General features: G+C 41.3%; 2 protein-coding genes and 1 long non-coding RNA gene across 4 annotated transcripts; 1 reads left to right on the top strand and 2 right to left on the bottom strand.

The window, feature by feature from the left end:
- On the bottom strand, nucleotides 1-2,879 carry LOC122879842 (beta-1,3-galactosyltransferase 1-like). Its single transcript, XM_044204324.1, has 2 exons — nucleotides 2,631-2,879; nucleotides 1-2,285 (listed from the first exon to the last, which is right to left on the bottom strand). Exons 1-2 carry the CDS (start codon nucleotides 2,663-2,665, stop codon nucleotides 1,004-1,006), a joined length of 1,317 nt encoding a protein of 438 aa, XP_044060259.1. The 5' UTR covers nucleotides 2,666-2,879; the 3' UTR covers nucleotides 1-1,003.
- Nucleotides 2,880-3,100: 221 nt separating this feature from the next.
- On the top strand, nucleotides 3,101-4,423 carry LOC122879848. Its single transcript, XR_006378797.1, has 2 exons — nucleotides 3,101-3,828; nucleotides 3,965-4,423. It is a non-coding gene; the product is annotated as an uncharacterized LOC122879848 (long non-coding RNA).
- Nucleotides 4,424-6,592: 2,169 nt separating this feature from the next.
- On the bottom strand, nucleotides 6,593-13,743 carry LOC122879730 (interleukin-17C-like). 2 transcript variants are annotated; one of them, XM_044204181.1, is made up of 3 exons: nucleotides 13,323-13,743; nucleotides 12,958-13,208; nucleotides 6,593-9,982 (listed from the first exon to the last, which is right to left on the bottom strand). In XM_044204181.1, exons 1-3 carry the CDS (start codon nucleotides 13,344-13,346, stop codon nucleotides 9,745-9,747), a joined length of 513 nt encoding a protein of 170 aa, XP_044060116.1. In that variant the 5' UTR covers nucleotides 13,347-13,743; the 3' UTR covers nucleotides 6,593-9,744. The 2 variants fall into 2 exon arrangements, with proteins under 2 accessions (XP_044060116.1, XP_044060117.1); XM_044204182.1 differs by having other exon boundaries at nucleotides 13,338-13,743.
- Nucleotides 13,744-14,060: the final 317 nt, after the last annotated feature.

Below are 14,060 nucleotides of genomic sequence, written 5' to 3'. Positions count from 1 at the left end.
TTGTAAAATATTTTCATTATTCTGCTCTATCCTGCATTTATGCACACACTTTATATGCTGCACTTGCTTATTGCACTTCTGGTTGGACCTGAACTGCATTTTGTTGCCTTGTACTTGTACATGTGGAATGACAAGAAAGTTTAATCTTATCTAATCTAATCATGGCAAAATACTTCTCACCATTGTCTCCAGTCCTACTCGTCATGCAGAGCAACAATGCACATTTTACCTAAGTGCTGTGACGTGTCTCAACACATCTTATACACAAGAGTGATGATCAGTGTCACGATCAGTCCCAAAAAGAAGTTGTAGGGGTAAAAACCTGTAGGGATAAAGGCCCCATTGTAGTTCAAGTTACAGTATTTGTTTCAGGTTGTAACATATTAGTCCCATCTCTTTGAGCGTGACAGCTACATGGCAAACACACTTCAGGTTTCATTTCTTTAAAGCAAACTGGCTCGTCCACCATGGCCAATTATTAACTATGAGATCTCTTCTTTTACTTCACAGCTTTTTAATCTCTTATTATGAAAAACATCAGATTGTTACAACACTTTTAATACATTCAAATCCTTCTCTGTAACACCGCAGTTCAGCAAACACACTTAAAGTTCTAGGATGTTTGTTTCCTTCATATATGTATGTTCACCAACCCTGCAGTTGAGGACAGAGAGGGCGGCGCAGTGACTCGAGTTTCTCAACCTTTCATGGCCCGGGGTGACTGAATTTCTAGTTGCTCCCAAAGTGTTCATAAACCCTGGAAGTAGAGAGTCTTATGTTGTACATCCGACCCCAGGGTTGAGAAACTTTAGCTCACCATAAGTATAACATTTTCTGTCATGGTAAACGTAGGATTTACCTTTGAGGAAAGTTTTTTAATATATAAGATGTAAACCACAAAAAAATAGAATCACTTTGGTAACAGGAACTGAGAAAATTCTGTCATGGTTATCAATATATTACTCTTACGTCCTTCTTCAGCTATCATATCTTTTTTTACAGATCAGCAGTATGACCCTGGTTTTTTAAAGTCTTTCCAAGTCCACACACGATCAGTGTATTCATTTGTAGTGGTGGCTATTAGCCTGGAGTAAGCACAGCGACTGTACGCTACAGGAAAGACATTAAAATCTCTCCAGTTTGGGGGGTCGGTGGGAGCGATATTCAAGTGTTGCATACATAACCCCAAATACACATCTTCAATGTAAAGAGCTTTAATATGTCTGGATGCCTCCACTAGCTTTTTAGGGAGGTCCAGAGACAAAACGTAGCCCAGACCCAAAGCATAACGTGGGTACTGTGACTGAGGGTAAATCTCCTCAGGTACGTACCACTTAGAACCTGGATCTCTCTGGACTACACCTCTCATCACAAGTCCGCTCATGTAGTTAGTCTTTGGAGCATTTGACAACATGTTGATGAGATTGGGCACATTTAGAAACATGTCTGAATCAATCTTCATGACATAAGAGGCGCTGGAGCAGTGGGCGTCCAGCCACTCCAGCATCACCATGGTCTTGATGGTCAGGTTCTTGTAGCAGTCCAGGAAGTCGCTCTGGATCAGGTCTTGATGCTCTTTGCTCTCCTGCAGCAGCTGCTCTTGGAGCTGCTCTGCTCCCTCTCCAGTGTGCAGCCCCAGCAGGAAGAACAGCGTCACCACTTTGTCCAGGACCAGGCTTTCACCTCCCCAGGTGCTGCGGATGATGTCACGATGGGCCCTGTTGTGGGCCGCCACAGGAACTATCAGAACCAGGAAAGGCTGCTGCTGCTCACATTTCTTTGGCTCATTTATAATGAAGCGGTACTCATAGGGGTATTCCACTAAGTACGGTCCCGGAGATACATAAGGAACTGGCACAGGTGTGTTTTGTGTCTTCTTCTGCGTCACCACTGAAGCATTTGTAGTCTGATGTGGCGTAGTATTCGTGTCTGTCGCATTTATTAATGTGATATTCCAAGTATGAGGAAATACAGATGAGCTGGTCTCAGTTGTAAAGCCAGCAGCAGTGGTCGGTCCAGATGCAGATCCAGGAGTGCTGCCGCTGGAATCAGACGTGTTGGGAGAGACTACATTTTGACTCTGACTTTTAAATGGAATCCACCATTTTATTGCATTGTATTGCATCCCCCATTTTGGGTCCCAGTCGGGTGCCATGTCCTTCAGGTTTGTGTTGTAAAAAAAAAAAGCTGCTCCCAACACCAGAATGACGAAGAGGCAGTGGCGCCGTGACCGACTAAACCATCTCCGTCTTTCTGCCAGTTTCCCACCGTCCACCATTCCCTGGCTGAGACGAGCGATAAGACAGTGAGACAGGTTGTGAAAAGGAAAGAAATCTCTCATCAGTGTTTTTGCTCTCAAATTAAACAACAAGTATTTGATACAATACTAGTCATAAAAATGCTCTTCACCGGCACAGGCTGTAAACTGTAAACACAGGTTCTCACTTAAGAATTGTTTCACAGATAACGCATTAAATGCTTTAATGCATTAAAGTTTACTTTTTATAAAAATGTCCACAACTATACTGTTTGCTCCACCAGTAACAGTGCCTTCTTTCCTCTTCTCTGCTTCCTCGTCAGACAGAAATGCATCATGAATACAGAAAAATAAATTCAAAAAGCTTACATACCTTTGTCCTCCCTTAACAAAGCCACTTTCCAGCATGCTGACAGTCCCTTGTCTGTAGATGTGGGTTGCCGTCCTTTAACATATGTCACAGAGCAAAAGTTACAGGCTCTTCTGAAAAAATGATGACAGGACTCGACCTTCAGTTGCAGTTAAGTGTGATTCTTACTTGTCTGTTACGATATACTGCAGCAGCAAAGCACAATAAGATCATTTTTCCAAACGTTAATCCTGCATCCTGCCATGTCTGTAACACTCTGTGTCACTACAGCTATCTAGTGACTTCCTGGGTCTATCAAGTAACCATGGCACTGTCCGTTTTTACCTGCAGAGGAGCCACACCTTTGTCTGCTCCACCCCTTGGTTTGTGGAGTGTTATTATTACTAACCTTTTGTTATTTTGTTGGACTGGCAGAATTGTTGCTGTGTATGTTTCTGTGCATTAATGAAATCCCTCATTATTAGTAGTGAGAAAGTATTCAGACACGCTTATTTAAGTAAAACTATTAAAGAATGATCCGCAAAGTGAACTTAAATTATTAAAGTATTTACTATGCAGAGTGTTACATATATTATTAGATTATTATTATTTATCTGTTAATGTGTAAAGAGACAAAGAGACAGAAGTATGGAGCTGTGGTCAAGCGATGGCATCTAAGCAAACACCATCTTCTGATGAAGACCACCTCCAGAAAAAGCTAGAATGTGGACCTTGAGTTAAGACTCTTTAGTCAAACTACTGTTTCCAAGCTCAAAAATAAACTTTCAAACTCAAATTCTATTATCTCTCTTAAACATCAGACAGCGCAAAAACCCAGAGCGATCCAAAAGTGATCGACCTTCCAAGCAGCCGTAGAACGCGTTCAGGCCGAAAACGCAGGATCTGCGTTGGTGGCGGTGTTTGTTTCGGGTCCGGTGAGACAGGAAGTCTAGTTTGAGTAACAGATCTGTGAATCTGAAGGTTTATCACACGCCAAACCTCACTGCACAGAGGTTTATTGTATTATTAGAGAAAGGATTTTACAACTCTGGAAATGTATCGAAGCACCTGGTCTTGACACCTGGTCAATCCCACCACACTTATTTACCCTGTGATTGGGCACCAGTTGGGAGTATTGTGGGAACACTTCTGATAGGAGAAGTGGTGACTGGCCGACCTCCATCTGCCTGCCACACTGGGTTAAAAAGCCGCCGTTTCAAAGGTGAGATATTAACCACACGAGAACACGAGTCAAAGTCAAACTCCTTATGCACACAGGTGTGTTGTGTGTAAACACTTGTAACCTCTGAGAGGACTTGGTTTATATTTTAACTCACCTGCGCTGTTTTTATCCACAGGTGCACACGCTCGCACGTTCATGCCGGCTGACGTGGACAGATTCTCGCTGCTTGTTGGTTGATAAGTCTGAAATCATTGATTAACCTTCACAAAGTGCTCACACAGGATCAAAGACTGCTCAATATTTATTATACTTGAAGGGAATATTGTTTAAAAGGGAATTCTTGAATCAGGTCTTGATATCAGTCTGTGTTCACACCCAAGAATAAAAGTAACTGAGCCAGATAGACAATGGAAACAATGCATTGTTGATCCAGTCAGTCTTCAAACGATCAATATCTGTAGTCGCACACTGAATTATTCAATTAATAACAATCTGTACTGTCATAATTATCATAATCATAAGTTTTTTCATAAGTACAGTGTTTTTTCAGGGCTGTAAAAACCTGAAGAGACTTTTGTTAAATGTGAAAAATGAATCTTATCAGTTTCATTTAATAAAACAATAAACACTCTCACTTCTTTCTTGCTATTGGGGAAGATGGTTTGGCCCAAACTGAGATGAAACAGTGATGAAACCCAGCAGGATTGCCGACTGCTGTTGTCTGGCCAGGTTAAGAGTGTTTGCACAACGACGGGTGGTGCTCTGGAAACGCTGTGTAAACAGCTGTATACACACCGAGGGGGGGGCAGAGATGGGTGGTGCTGTGGAAGCGCTGAGAGAGAGGGAGGGGGAGAGAGAGGGAGAGAGGGAGAGAGAGAGGGAGGGAGAGGAGAGAGAGAGAGAGAGAGAGAGAGAGGGAGGAGGGAGGGAGAGGAGGGAGAGGAGAGAGAGAGAGAGAGAGAGAGAGAGAGAGAGAGGAGAGGAGAGAGAGGGGAGGGAGAGGAGAGAGAGAGAGAGAGAGGGAGGAGAGAGAGGAGAGGGAGAGAGAGAGAGAGAGAGAGAGAGAGAGAGAGAGAGAGAGAGAGGGAGGAGAGGGAGGAGGGAGGGAGAGGAGGAGGGAGAGGGAGGAGGAGAGAGAGAGAGAGGAGGGAGGGAGGAGAGGGAGGAGGGAGGAGGGGGAGAGAGGAGGGAGAGAGAGAGAGAGAGAGAGAGAGAGAGAGAGAGAGAGAGAGGGGAGAGAGAGGGAGGGAGGGAGGGAGAGAGAGAGAGAGAGAGAGAGAGAGGAGAGAGAGAGAGAGGAGAGGAGAGAGAGAGAGAGAGAGAGGGGAGGGAGAGGGAGAGAGAGGAGGAGGGAGGGAGAGGAGGAGGGAGAGGGGAGAGGAGGAGGAGGGAGGGAGGGAGAGGGAGGGAGGAGGGAGAGAGAGGGAGGGAGGGAGGGAGGGGGAGGGAGGAGGGAGGGAGAGAGGAGAGGGAGAGAGAGGGAGGGAGGGAGAGGGAGGCATAAGGCATGTCCAGAATGCACTCTGTCAGCCTGTGGTTATCCTACTTGGGCTCTCAACAAAGTTAAAAGAGCCAAAAAACAGGACAAAAGTGTAACAGAACCAAGAAGGAACGGTGTCTCCATCCCTTATGTGTCTGGACTGTCTGAAAAACTACAAAGGATCTTTAGACAGCACGATGTTCCTGTCTTCTTTAAACCAGGCAACACTTTAAGACAGAAACTCGTTCACCCTAAGGACAGGTTACCCACACAGAAACAGAGCAATGTTGTCTACTCCATTCAGTGCAGTGAGGAAAACTGCAAAGATCGGTACATAGGCGAAACCAAACAGCCACTTCACAAAAGACTTTATCAGCACAGACGACACGCTAACTCAGGATTACAGAGCGCCTTGCATTTGCATCTAAAAGCTACAAACCGCACATTTGAAGACAGCGAGGTGAAGATTCTTAGTAGAGAGAAGAGTTGGTTTGAACGGGGCGTCAAGGAAGCCATTTTTGTGAAGAAAGAAAACCCCTCTTTGAACAGAAATGGTGGTCTGAGATTTAATCTGCCCAAAGTCTATCAGAGTGTATTATCACCTTGGTCACGCCTATCACATGCTAATCAGGCACTTAACAGTGATGAAGTAGATGCAGCCAGAGAACAATAGGCCTGATTACTGATTACTGGGCCATCTTGAAACTATCAGGTCAGTTTCAGGTGAAACTAGCTATTAACAGATACTCAGGCAGATTCCTTCCTGAGGGCAGGGCTTATGTAACACAGATTAGCTTAAATTTCCAGTTCCCGTCCAATTTTTTCACAATTGAGAATGACTTCCGGATGGGAGCCGAAACGTCTTGATTCTGAAAACAGTGTCCAGATGACTACGACTGAAACCTTTTCTACGATAGAACACTCCTGGACAAATGAGGGACTACACCGTCTTTTCTTCAGTAGTTAGTGATCCAGTGATAGGTGTCTGCACAGTGCAAAAAGGAAGCGCTAACAGCTAATTCAGCTACTTTTAATGGCCAATTGCCCAAATGTAAACAAATATAGGCTAAAATAAATGAGGCTCAAGTTGACTTACTCAATGGCAACACAAGACAAATCAAATACAAAATACATTAATAATACATTTTTGGGAGATTATATATCTATTATCTTATTAATTAAATATGCATTTGATTATAATTTATAAATCACGTTAATTTCTGATTGTATTTGTACATGGAAGATAATTAAATGCAGTTGCTTCGCTGCGATGCAGGTGAGGAGATACAGATGCAGTACAAAACACATAACAGGACAAATGACTCAAAGAAACCTTTTTATTTACTAGCCTAAACTCACACTTCACTGGATCAGTGAAGGGGCACGTCATTACAAAGAAGAGAACATTTAATTGTCTCGTGTTAAGGGCTTTATCCCTCCTGAGTTTATGGCTAAGGATCAAGGGTTACAAAATAAAAACAAAAAAGTGCAAGACAATCTAATAATTAATCTAAACTAGCAGATTAAGTCACATTTTAAACTCCAGAGGTGTATTACACCCTTTTTCCAGCAGAGGCCAACATTCACAGGTTGCCAAATGAGTTGTAAAAAAAAAAACACAAGTTAATTATGTGGCCCCTTCACATTGATTAAATCTGCATTCCTTTTATCACAATTAAAAAATACTATATAAATAAAAAAATATAAAGAATATATATTGAAAACAAAAAAAACACTGTAGGAATCTTCACATTTAGCCTAATGAGGCTTACTTCATATGAAACACAGCACATGACAAGCTCCAATACTCAATGAGGACGCTTTACAGTCACCACATTTATCTGACAGTTATACCAACTGGTTACTTTTAAGAAAATATTTTACATGTAAAATATATGATAAGCTTAGCTAAAGTATATTTCCCCTCTAAACTTCGCACATGGTTTCATTCACGCAATTATTTGAAGCCCAAAGACTTTTTAAAATTATCCAATTTTTCACCACAAATTCAAAGATTCGAGAAAAGTCTAAAAAATGAAAACAAATTCGTGTATTAGAGCTTAGTCTCTTCTTCTTTCCTTTCACATTAATCATCTTAAGACCCCTTAGATTTATCTGGTGACCCTTTGGAGGGGCCCGACCCCTAGGTTGGGAACCACTGGACTAAACTAACTATATATAAAGTAGTTAAAACTAGCTAACTATATAGCCTATAAAGCAGTTAAAACTAGCTAACTGGATATAAAGCAGTTAAAACTAGCTAATTGTATATAAAGCAGTTAAAACTAGCTAGCTGGGTATAAAGCAGTTAAAACTAGCTAACTGTATATAAAGCAGTTAAAACTAGCTAACTGGATATAAAGCAGTTAAAACTAGCTAATTGTATATAAAGCAGTTAAAACTAGCTAACTGGATATAAAGCAGTTAAAACTAGCTAATTGTATATAAAGCAGTTAAAACTAGCTAACTGGATATAAAGCAGTTAAAACTAGCTAGCTGGGTATAAAGCAGTTAAAACTAGCTAACTGTATATAAAGCAGTTAAAACTAGCTAACTGGATATAAAGCAGTTAAAACTAGCTAATTGTATATAAAGCAGTTAAAACTAGCCAACTAGGTATAAAGTAGTTAAAACTAGCTAACTGTATATAAAGTGGTTAAAACTAGCTGATTGTATATCAAGTAGTTAAAACTAGCTCCACCTCGAGCAGCTACAACAGTAAAATGCTGCCATTTAATGCCAGATATAATAATGGACTGGGGCCATGTTTTTGTAGAAAGAGTACTTTTAGGTGCAATGTTTTTGCTGATGCTACTGCTACTGTACTTTTACTTAAGTAGGATTCTGAAAGCAGGACTTTTACTTGTAATGAAGTATTTTTACTTTGTAACATTAGTAGGATACTATTTCTCAAGTAAGTTATCTTTAGACAGTACAAGGCTAGCTGTTTCCCCCTGTTTCCACTCTTTGTGCTAAGCTAAGCTAACCGGCTGCTGGCTGTAGCTTCATATTTAGCGCATAGACATGAGAGTGATATCGATCTACTCATCTAACTCTCAGCAAGAAAGAGAATAAGCACATTTCCCAAAATGTTGAATTGTTCCTTTAACTGTTCACTTTTAGCTGCTAGCCGCTGTGGCATAAAATTAACATACAATGATAGGCTGCTTTTGTGATGTTTCACATTGATTGGTAAGTGTAAAAATAGTAAATAAAAATAAAAATAAAATAGTACTCTAAATAATAAATAGGCGATTAGTGCAGTGAAGAGCATTATCGATTAAAAAACTAATTGATGGCACTTTAAAAAACTTTTGCTTTCATTGGATATCTTTGGGAGTTTTTGGTCCGACAGTTAATGTGGTTGGAAACACGACTTTGGGCATTTTACAGACTAAATGATTAATCTCAAAAATAGTGGGCTGAATAATCCATCATGAAAATAATCATTAATTGTATGGAAGATTTAGTTACCTGATAGACAATTTGATAAGTCATTTGGACCAGATACTGAGTCGTCCAAGCATCAGATTATTATGTTTGTTATATATCTTGCTGTTTAGTGCATTTGTAACTTCGAATAAAGTTAAATAATAAAAATTCCCTAAACTGTAGCTACAGTTTTTACTGGACCACGGACCCAATGAGAGTGAATGGCTGAATTGCTGATATACTTTGTTGAAATGCTCATGTGTGACAGTTTCAGGGTGAACCGCCAGAGAGCTGAAGTCCTGACATCACTTCCTGTCTGATCAATACAATCGTTCAATGAGGGTTTCTTTCATTGGTCTTTCTGGAAAAGTTCCTGGGGTTTACTATGCATATTCTGTTAGCATCTATTACTGCACTAGGTTGAACCCTTCATGATTTTAAATTTTATTAAAGTTAAATTAATATTTGTTAACATTTAAACAAATAAGACTCTGCAGCCATGCTAGCAGCTCTGTGAGGCAGTACTCAGGCATAGCCGTGGTTTGAGCTAAATGCTAATGCTAGCTTAAACATGCTCACAATGACAATGCTAACATGCTGATCTTTAGCAGCTATAATGTTTGCCAAGTTTACCATCTTAGTTTAGCCTGTTAGCATGCTAACATTTGCTAATTAGCACTAAACACAAGGTACAGCTGAGGCTGATGGGTTTCAGGTTTTTGGCCATAAACTAAAGTATTGGACAAATTGAACCTTTGACCTGCTGGTGGTGCTGCTGTAAAACCCGGGGGGATCAATAAAATCTGTAGCATTCATCCTCTGGCGAACATGAACGTTTCGCAGCTATCTGTCCAATAGTTGTAGAGTGTTTTCAGTCTGGACCAAAGTCGTGGACTGACCGACATTGCCTGCCCAGGCGCCGCGCTAACTAATGACACCGTAATAGATCACATAGATTTATTTGACCCCAAGCTACAAAATGGATTATTTTGTTACGGTTAACTTGGCTAATAAAGAGAAAGAATGAACAGAGAAGTTTCTGATCATTTAGTGTACTTGGGCACCACACAGGTGCAGGCCACGGGGACTCTGATAAAAACCTTTTTCACATCGTATTTGTTTGGGTCATGTACGCAGAGAGTCTTCCTCAGGACCATCAGCGTAGCAAACACTGGCACGGAGTTGTAGCTCAGCTCTTCACGCTGGTTGATGATGCAGCCCTGACAAAGGCACTCCGCAATGGCGATGTCATGTGGGATCCTGTCCACATCCCGGTCTAGGCTGAAGGCGACAATCAGAGAAAACAGACATCAACAACTCACAAGGCAATCAATGCTCTCTATCGTGAATTGTTAAGTGTTTCTACGTAATTAAGTCTACTGTGATTCGTGCTGCAGGCCATGTTTCCTCTACGTGACGATAAAGCAATGAACTGAACCCATAATAACAACAACAATGGCTCAGTTTCATTTATAGGATAGGTTCACATTATGGTCAAGCCCTAAAACTATAATCACATGTCCACGTGTACATTGAAAGAGTTACTGGTCACTGTTATTTTTCCTCCTCTCCATATTGGCTGAAAAGTATTTGGACACTGACAGACCAATGAAAACCCAAACGTGATGTGTGTAAGTTAATTGTCAGAGAAAGAGACCCAATCTGAAACGGACCTGAGAATAACTAAGGCCTGGAATTGCTGCGATTAGTGTGTGTTTGTGCGACAAAGTAAATCGGGTTTGGTGAACCTTGACATGCGCATTTGTGCCATTGATCAACCATCTTGACAGTGTTGACCAGAGAGCCAGAAAGTCCAACACAGAGGAAGCCAGTAGCAGCTTATTAGCTGTGTTGCACCATCCAGTTTGATTTACCCTCCTCTGTTGGAGTGTAAACTGCTCCACGAAAGAGGAAATGGTTTGTAGTCGATGGTACAAATATGTCTTTTGAATGAACTAAGCTATCTAGCTTGCTAACTAAGCTAGCTCGCCCCGAGAGTCAGTAACTCTTTATTGAGTGAATTGATGAACAATCCTGAGGACAAAATGGCGGGAGGAGTAAACCGCCCAGTACAGAGAAAATAGAAAGAATCTCTGAGAGATATCGTGACTGACTAGTGCTAGCATACTCCTGGCTGGCTAGCGTGTTAGCGGTTAGCTCGCAAAGCTACAGTGGTTCACCAACTAGCCCTGCGAATAGTCACTTCATCAACAAGCTTATGGAACCAAATATTTCGCAAAGACGCAGATTAATTTCACTTTCTGGTTTAGACCGGATCCCAAATACAGCCGACCCAAACAGAGAGAGACGCCAAAACACTGGCAGCAGCGTGATGCTCCTCCAGTTAACAAGCGGCTGAGCAGAACATGTCATTTTTCCTGCACTTCACACTTTAAACTCTCCATCTGGCATAAAAAACAAAATAAATAAAAAATCAGATCTGATAGAGGGTCCACCTGGATCCACTTAGGTTTTGCACAATTTTGACACACCTGACCTGAGACCCTACCTGACCTCATTACACTGAATACTGTAGTAACTTGGTCACCAGGGACTGAGTACACCTGTGAAGACCTCCTTGTGAAGTGATGCCTCAGGGCTTCCTGAAGTGTTTTATAAAGGAGTCACCCTGTCTCCCCTGAAACAAGGAGCGCCTGTGCTAACATCACAGGAAATTACTACGTTATTATGAAATATAATAGGGATAAGGAAAACAAACAGTGGTGCTGTGTCACACACCAAAGGCCATGTATTTAATGAGTGAGACAATCGTTTACATTAACAACATTGATCGGATCTGTGTGATTGAGCTCAGCGGGTGATCGATCGAGCTATCACATCTTACTTAGCTTAGCAGTAATTAATCAGAGCAGCACCTTGCAAAATCAGGGATAAAGAAAACCTGTTGAGTCTCTATAGATCAATCAGTAGAGTCTGCATCAAGCTGAAGTCATAGTCTCAAGCCTGTATTAACCAGCTGGACTTGTATCATCAATGGCTGTGATCAGATGGGGGGGTAGTGGGTGTGGGCAGTGCTTACCACCTCTGCCAAACATTTTTCTGGGGGAAACCACGAGGTAAAAGAAGGGGGACAAAATCTGGAGTCATCGTTCTGTGCAAAAATTAATTCTTATGATTCATAAGATTCTCAAAATGATTGATCGAAAGGGTGACAGGCAGATTAATCGATAATGAAAATAACTGTTATTGCAGCGATAATTACTACTTTCATGTACAGCTAGTAAAGTTAGAGTATTGCAGTGGTGGAACGTAATTAAGTACATTTATTCAAGTACTGTACTTTCTGATACTTTATACTTCTACTCCACCACGATTCAGAGAGAAATATTGTACTTTTTACTCCACTACATTAATTTAACACCTTTAACAGACTCAGATTAATAATACAAAATATAATCAACAAATAAATTATGATTTAGCCTGTTATTATCAGTTAGAATTAGACAAGGGGGAAACTCACAAGCTACCCAGCACATAAAGTATATAAAGTAGTTAATATTAGCTCTACCTTTACAGGATGAACACTAATATATATATATATATATATATATATATATATATATATATATATATATATATATATATATATATATATATATATACACATGACCCGGAAAGGGCCATCCAGCATGATGACTACTTTCACTTTTGGTACTTTAAGGATACTTAATTACATTTTTAAAAGCAGGACTTTTTACTTTTTAGAGTATTTCTACTTTGTCTACCACAGTTGTGACAGACAGTGTATTTCGGCTCAGTCATGAGCGTTTTTGTCCCCCCGCGGTGTCCGTAGCTCCATGTTGTCACTGTTGATGGGAATCTCGGCTCTTTGAAGGGAGCCGGATCTTTTGGCTACGTTTCTTTCTGCTCCCAAATCATTTAGTACCACCACGTCTGCAGGTCACTGCCTCACTTACTTTCTTATTTAATGCAAGAAATGAATACGCAAGATTCTTCATCTGCGGTGCACTGAAATATTCTGCCATGTGGAAAAGTGGGAAGAATAACTTATCCTAGTCGTGTAACGAAAACAGTGCGGTTGATAAATAATTACACAGCTGATATGATATAAAACAAAAAAATAATAATCTGCTCTAGTCAAAAGAGTCGTTTGTTCGTTGTCATGCATTTCTCTCTCCAGCCGGCTCTCGGACGGGAGTCGGCTCGTTCACTTAAAAGATCCGACTCATCGAGCCGACTCGTTCGCGACCGACGCATCACCAGCTGTAACTTACCTGTACCTCCACGGGGACAGGGAGCGGTTGTTTATTAGGTTGCTCGGGTCACCGTGCATTTCTTTGGCCGCCTGCGCGCACGTCCTCGTGTCCCGCTCCGGAACCAGGTTTTTAGAAACACTCCACTTGCCCCAGTAGCTGTCCCGAAACCTGTCAGCTCGGTTATTAAACTGGGCCTCGCTGATGCATCTGGAGCTCCCGGCAGAAGAAGTAGTCTGCTCGTTGAAGATCAACAGCGAGCCGAGGAAGATCTATAAACAGTGAAAAAACAAAAAAAAACGTCATAAAACGCAACTCCATCAAAAGCAGCTCAAGTCTGAAACCAGAGCGAAAGTGCGCTCCCTCTGGTCCACAGTGAGAATTACCATTTGGAGACTGACCCGTGCCATGCTGAACCCGGACAGGTTGGACTGACCGGCGGCTCCATTGGACCCGGTATATATACAGTTTCTATAAATGAAGGCCTGTGCAGCCTGCTGCTGGAAACCCCTCAGACTAATAGAGTATTTCCTTTTACTGAATCACAGAGAGAGAAACTTCAGCATGTGACCCGCCCATCTCCACTGGGCGTTGCGTTTCATCTGCTTCTGACGTCTGATTTTCAACATGACGTGAAATGTAACTAAGTGCATTTACTCAAGTACTGCACTAAAGTACAAATGTGAGGTACTTGTACTTCACTTCTCCTGCCACTTTCTCCCAAGCTTCATCTCAGAGGGAAATATAACTTTTTACTTCACCACATTTATCTGACAGCTTGAGTTGCTTTACAAATTAAGATTTTTACACACAAAACAGACAAAAAGCTTATAAAATATGATGTTTTGTTATAAATTAAACTCCCCAACAGTTTATACAAGTTCAGCTGAAACGATTAGTCGACTGACAGAAAATTTATTGACAACTATTTTGATGGTTTAAGTGATTTTTCCTGTAAAATCAGTACCTGGTTGCAGCGTCTCAGATGTGCAGATTTGCTGCTTTTCCTCTGAATGACTGTAATAACTGTAATGTTTTGTTAATAACGTTGAGCTTTAGACTGTCGGTCGGACACAACGACATCGTGAAGGCGTCGCTTTGGGCTCTGGGTCGTCGTGACGGCG

Source organism: Siniperca chuatsi, linkage group LG1 (assembly GCF_020085105.1).
Source record: "Siniperca chuatsi isolate FFG_IHB_CAS linkage group LG1, ASM2008510v1, whole genome shotgun sequence".
Taxonomy (NCBI): Eukaryota; Metazoa; Chordata; class Actinopteri; order Centrarchiformes; family Sinipercidae; genus Siniperca; species Siniperca chuatsi.
This window is presented reverse-complemented; position numbering and strand designations above follow the sequence as displayed.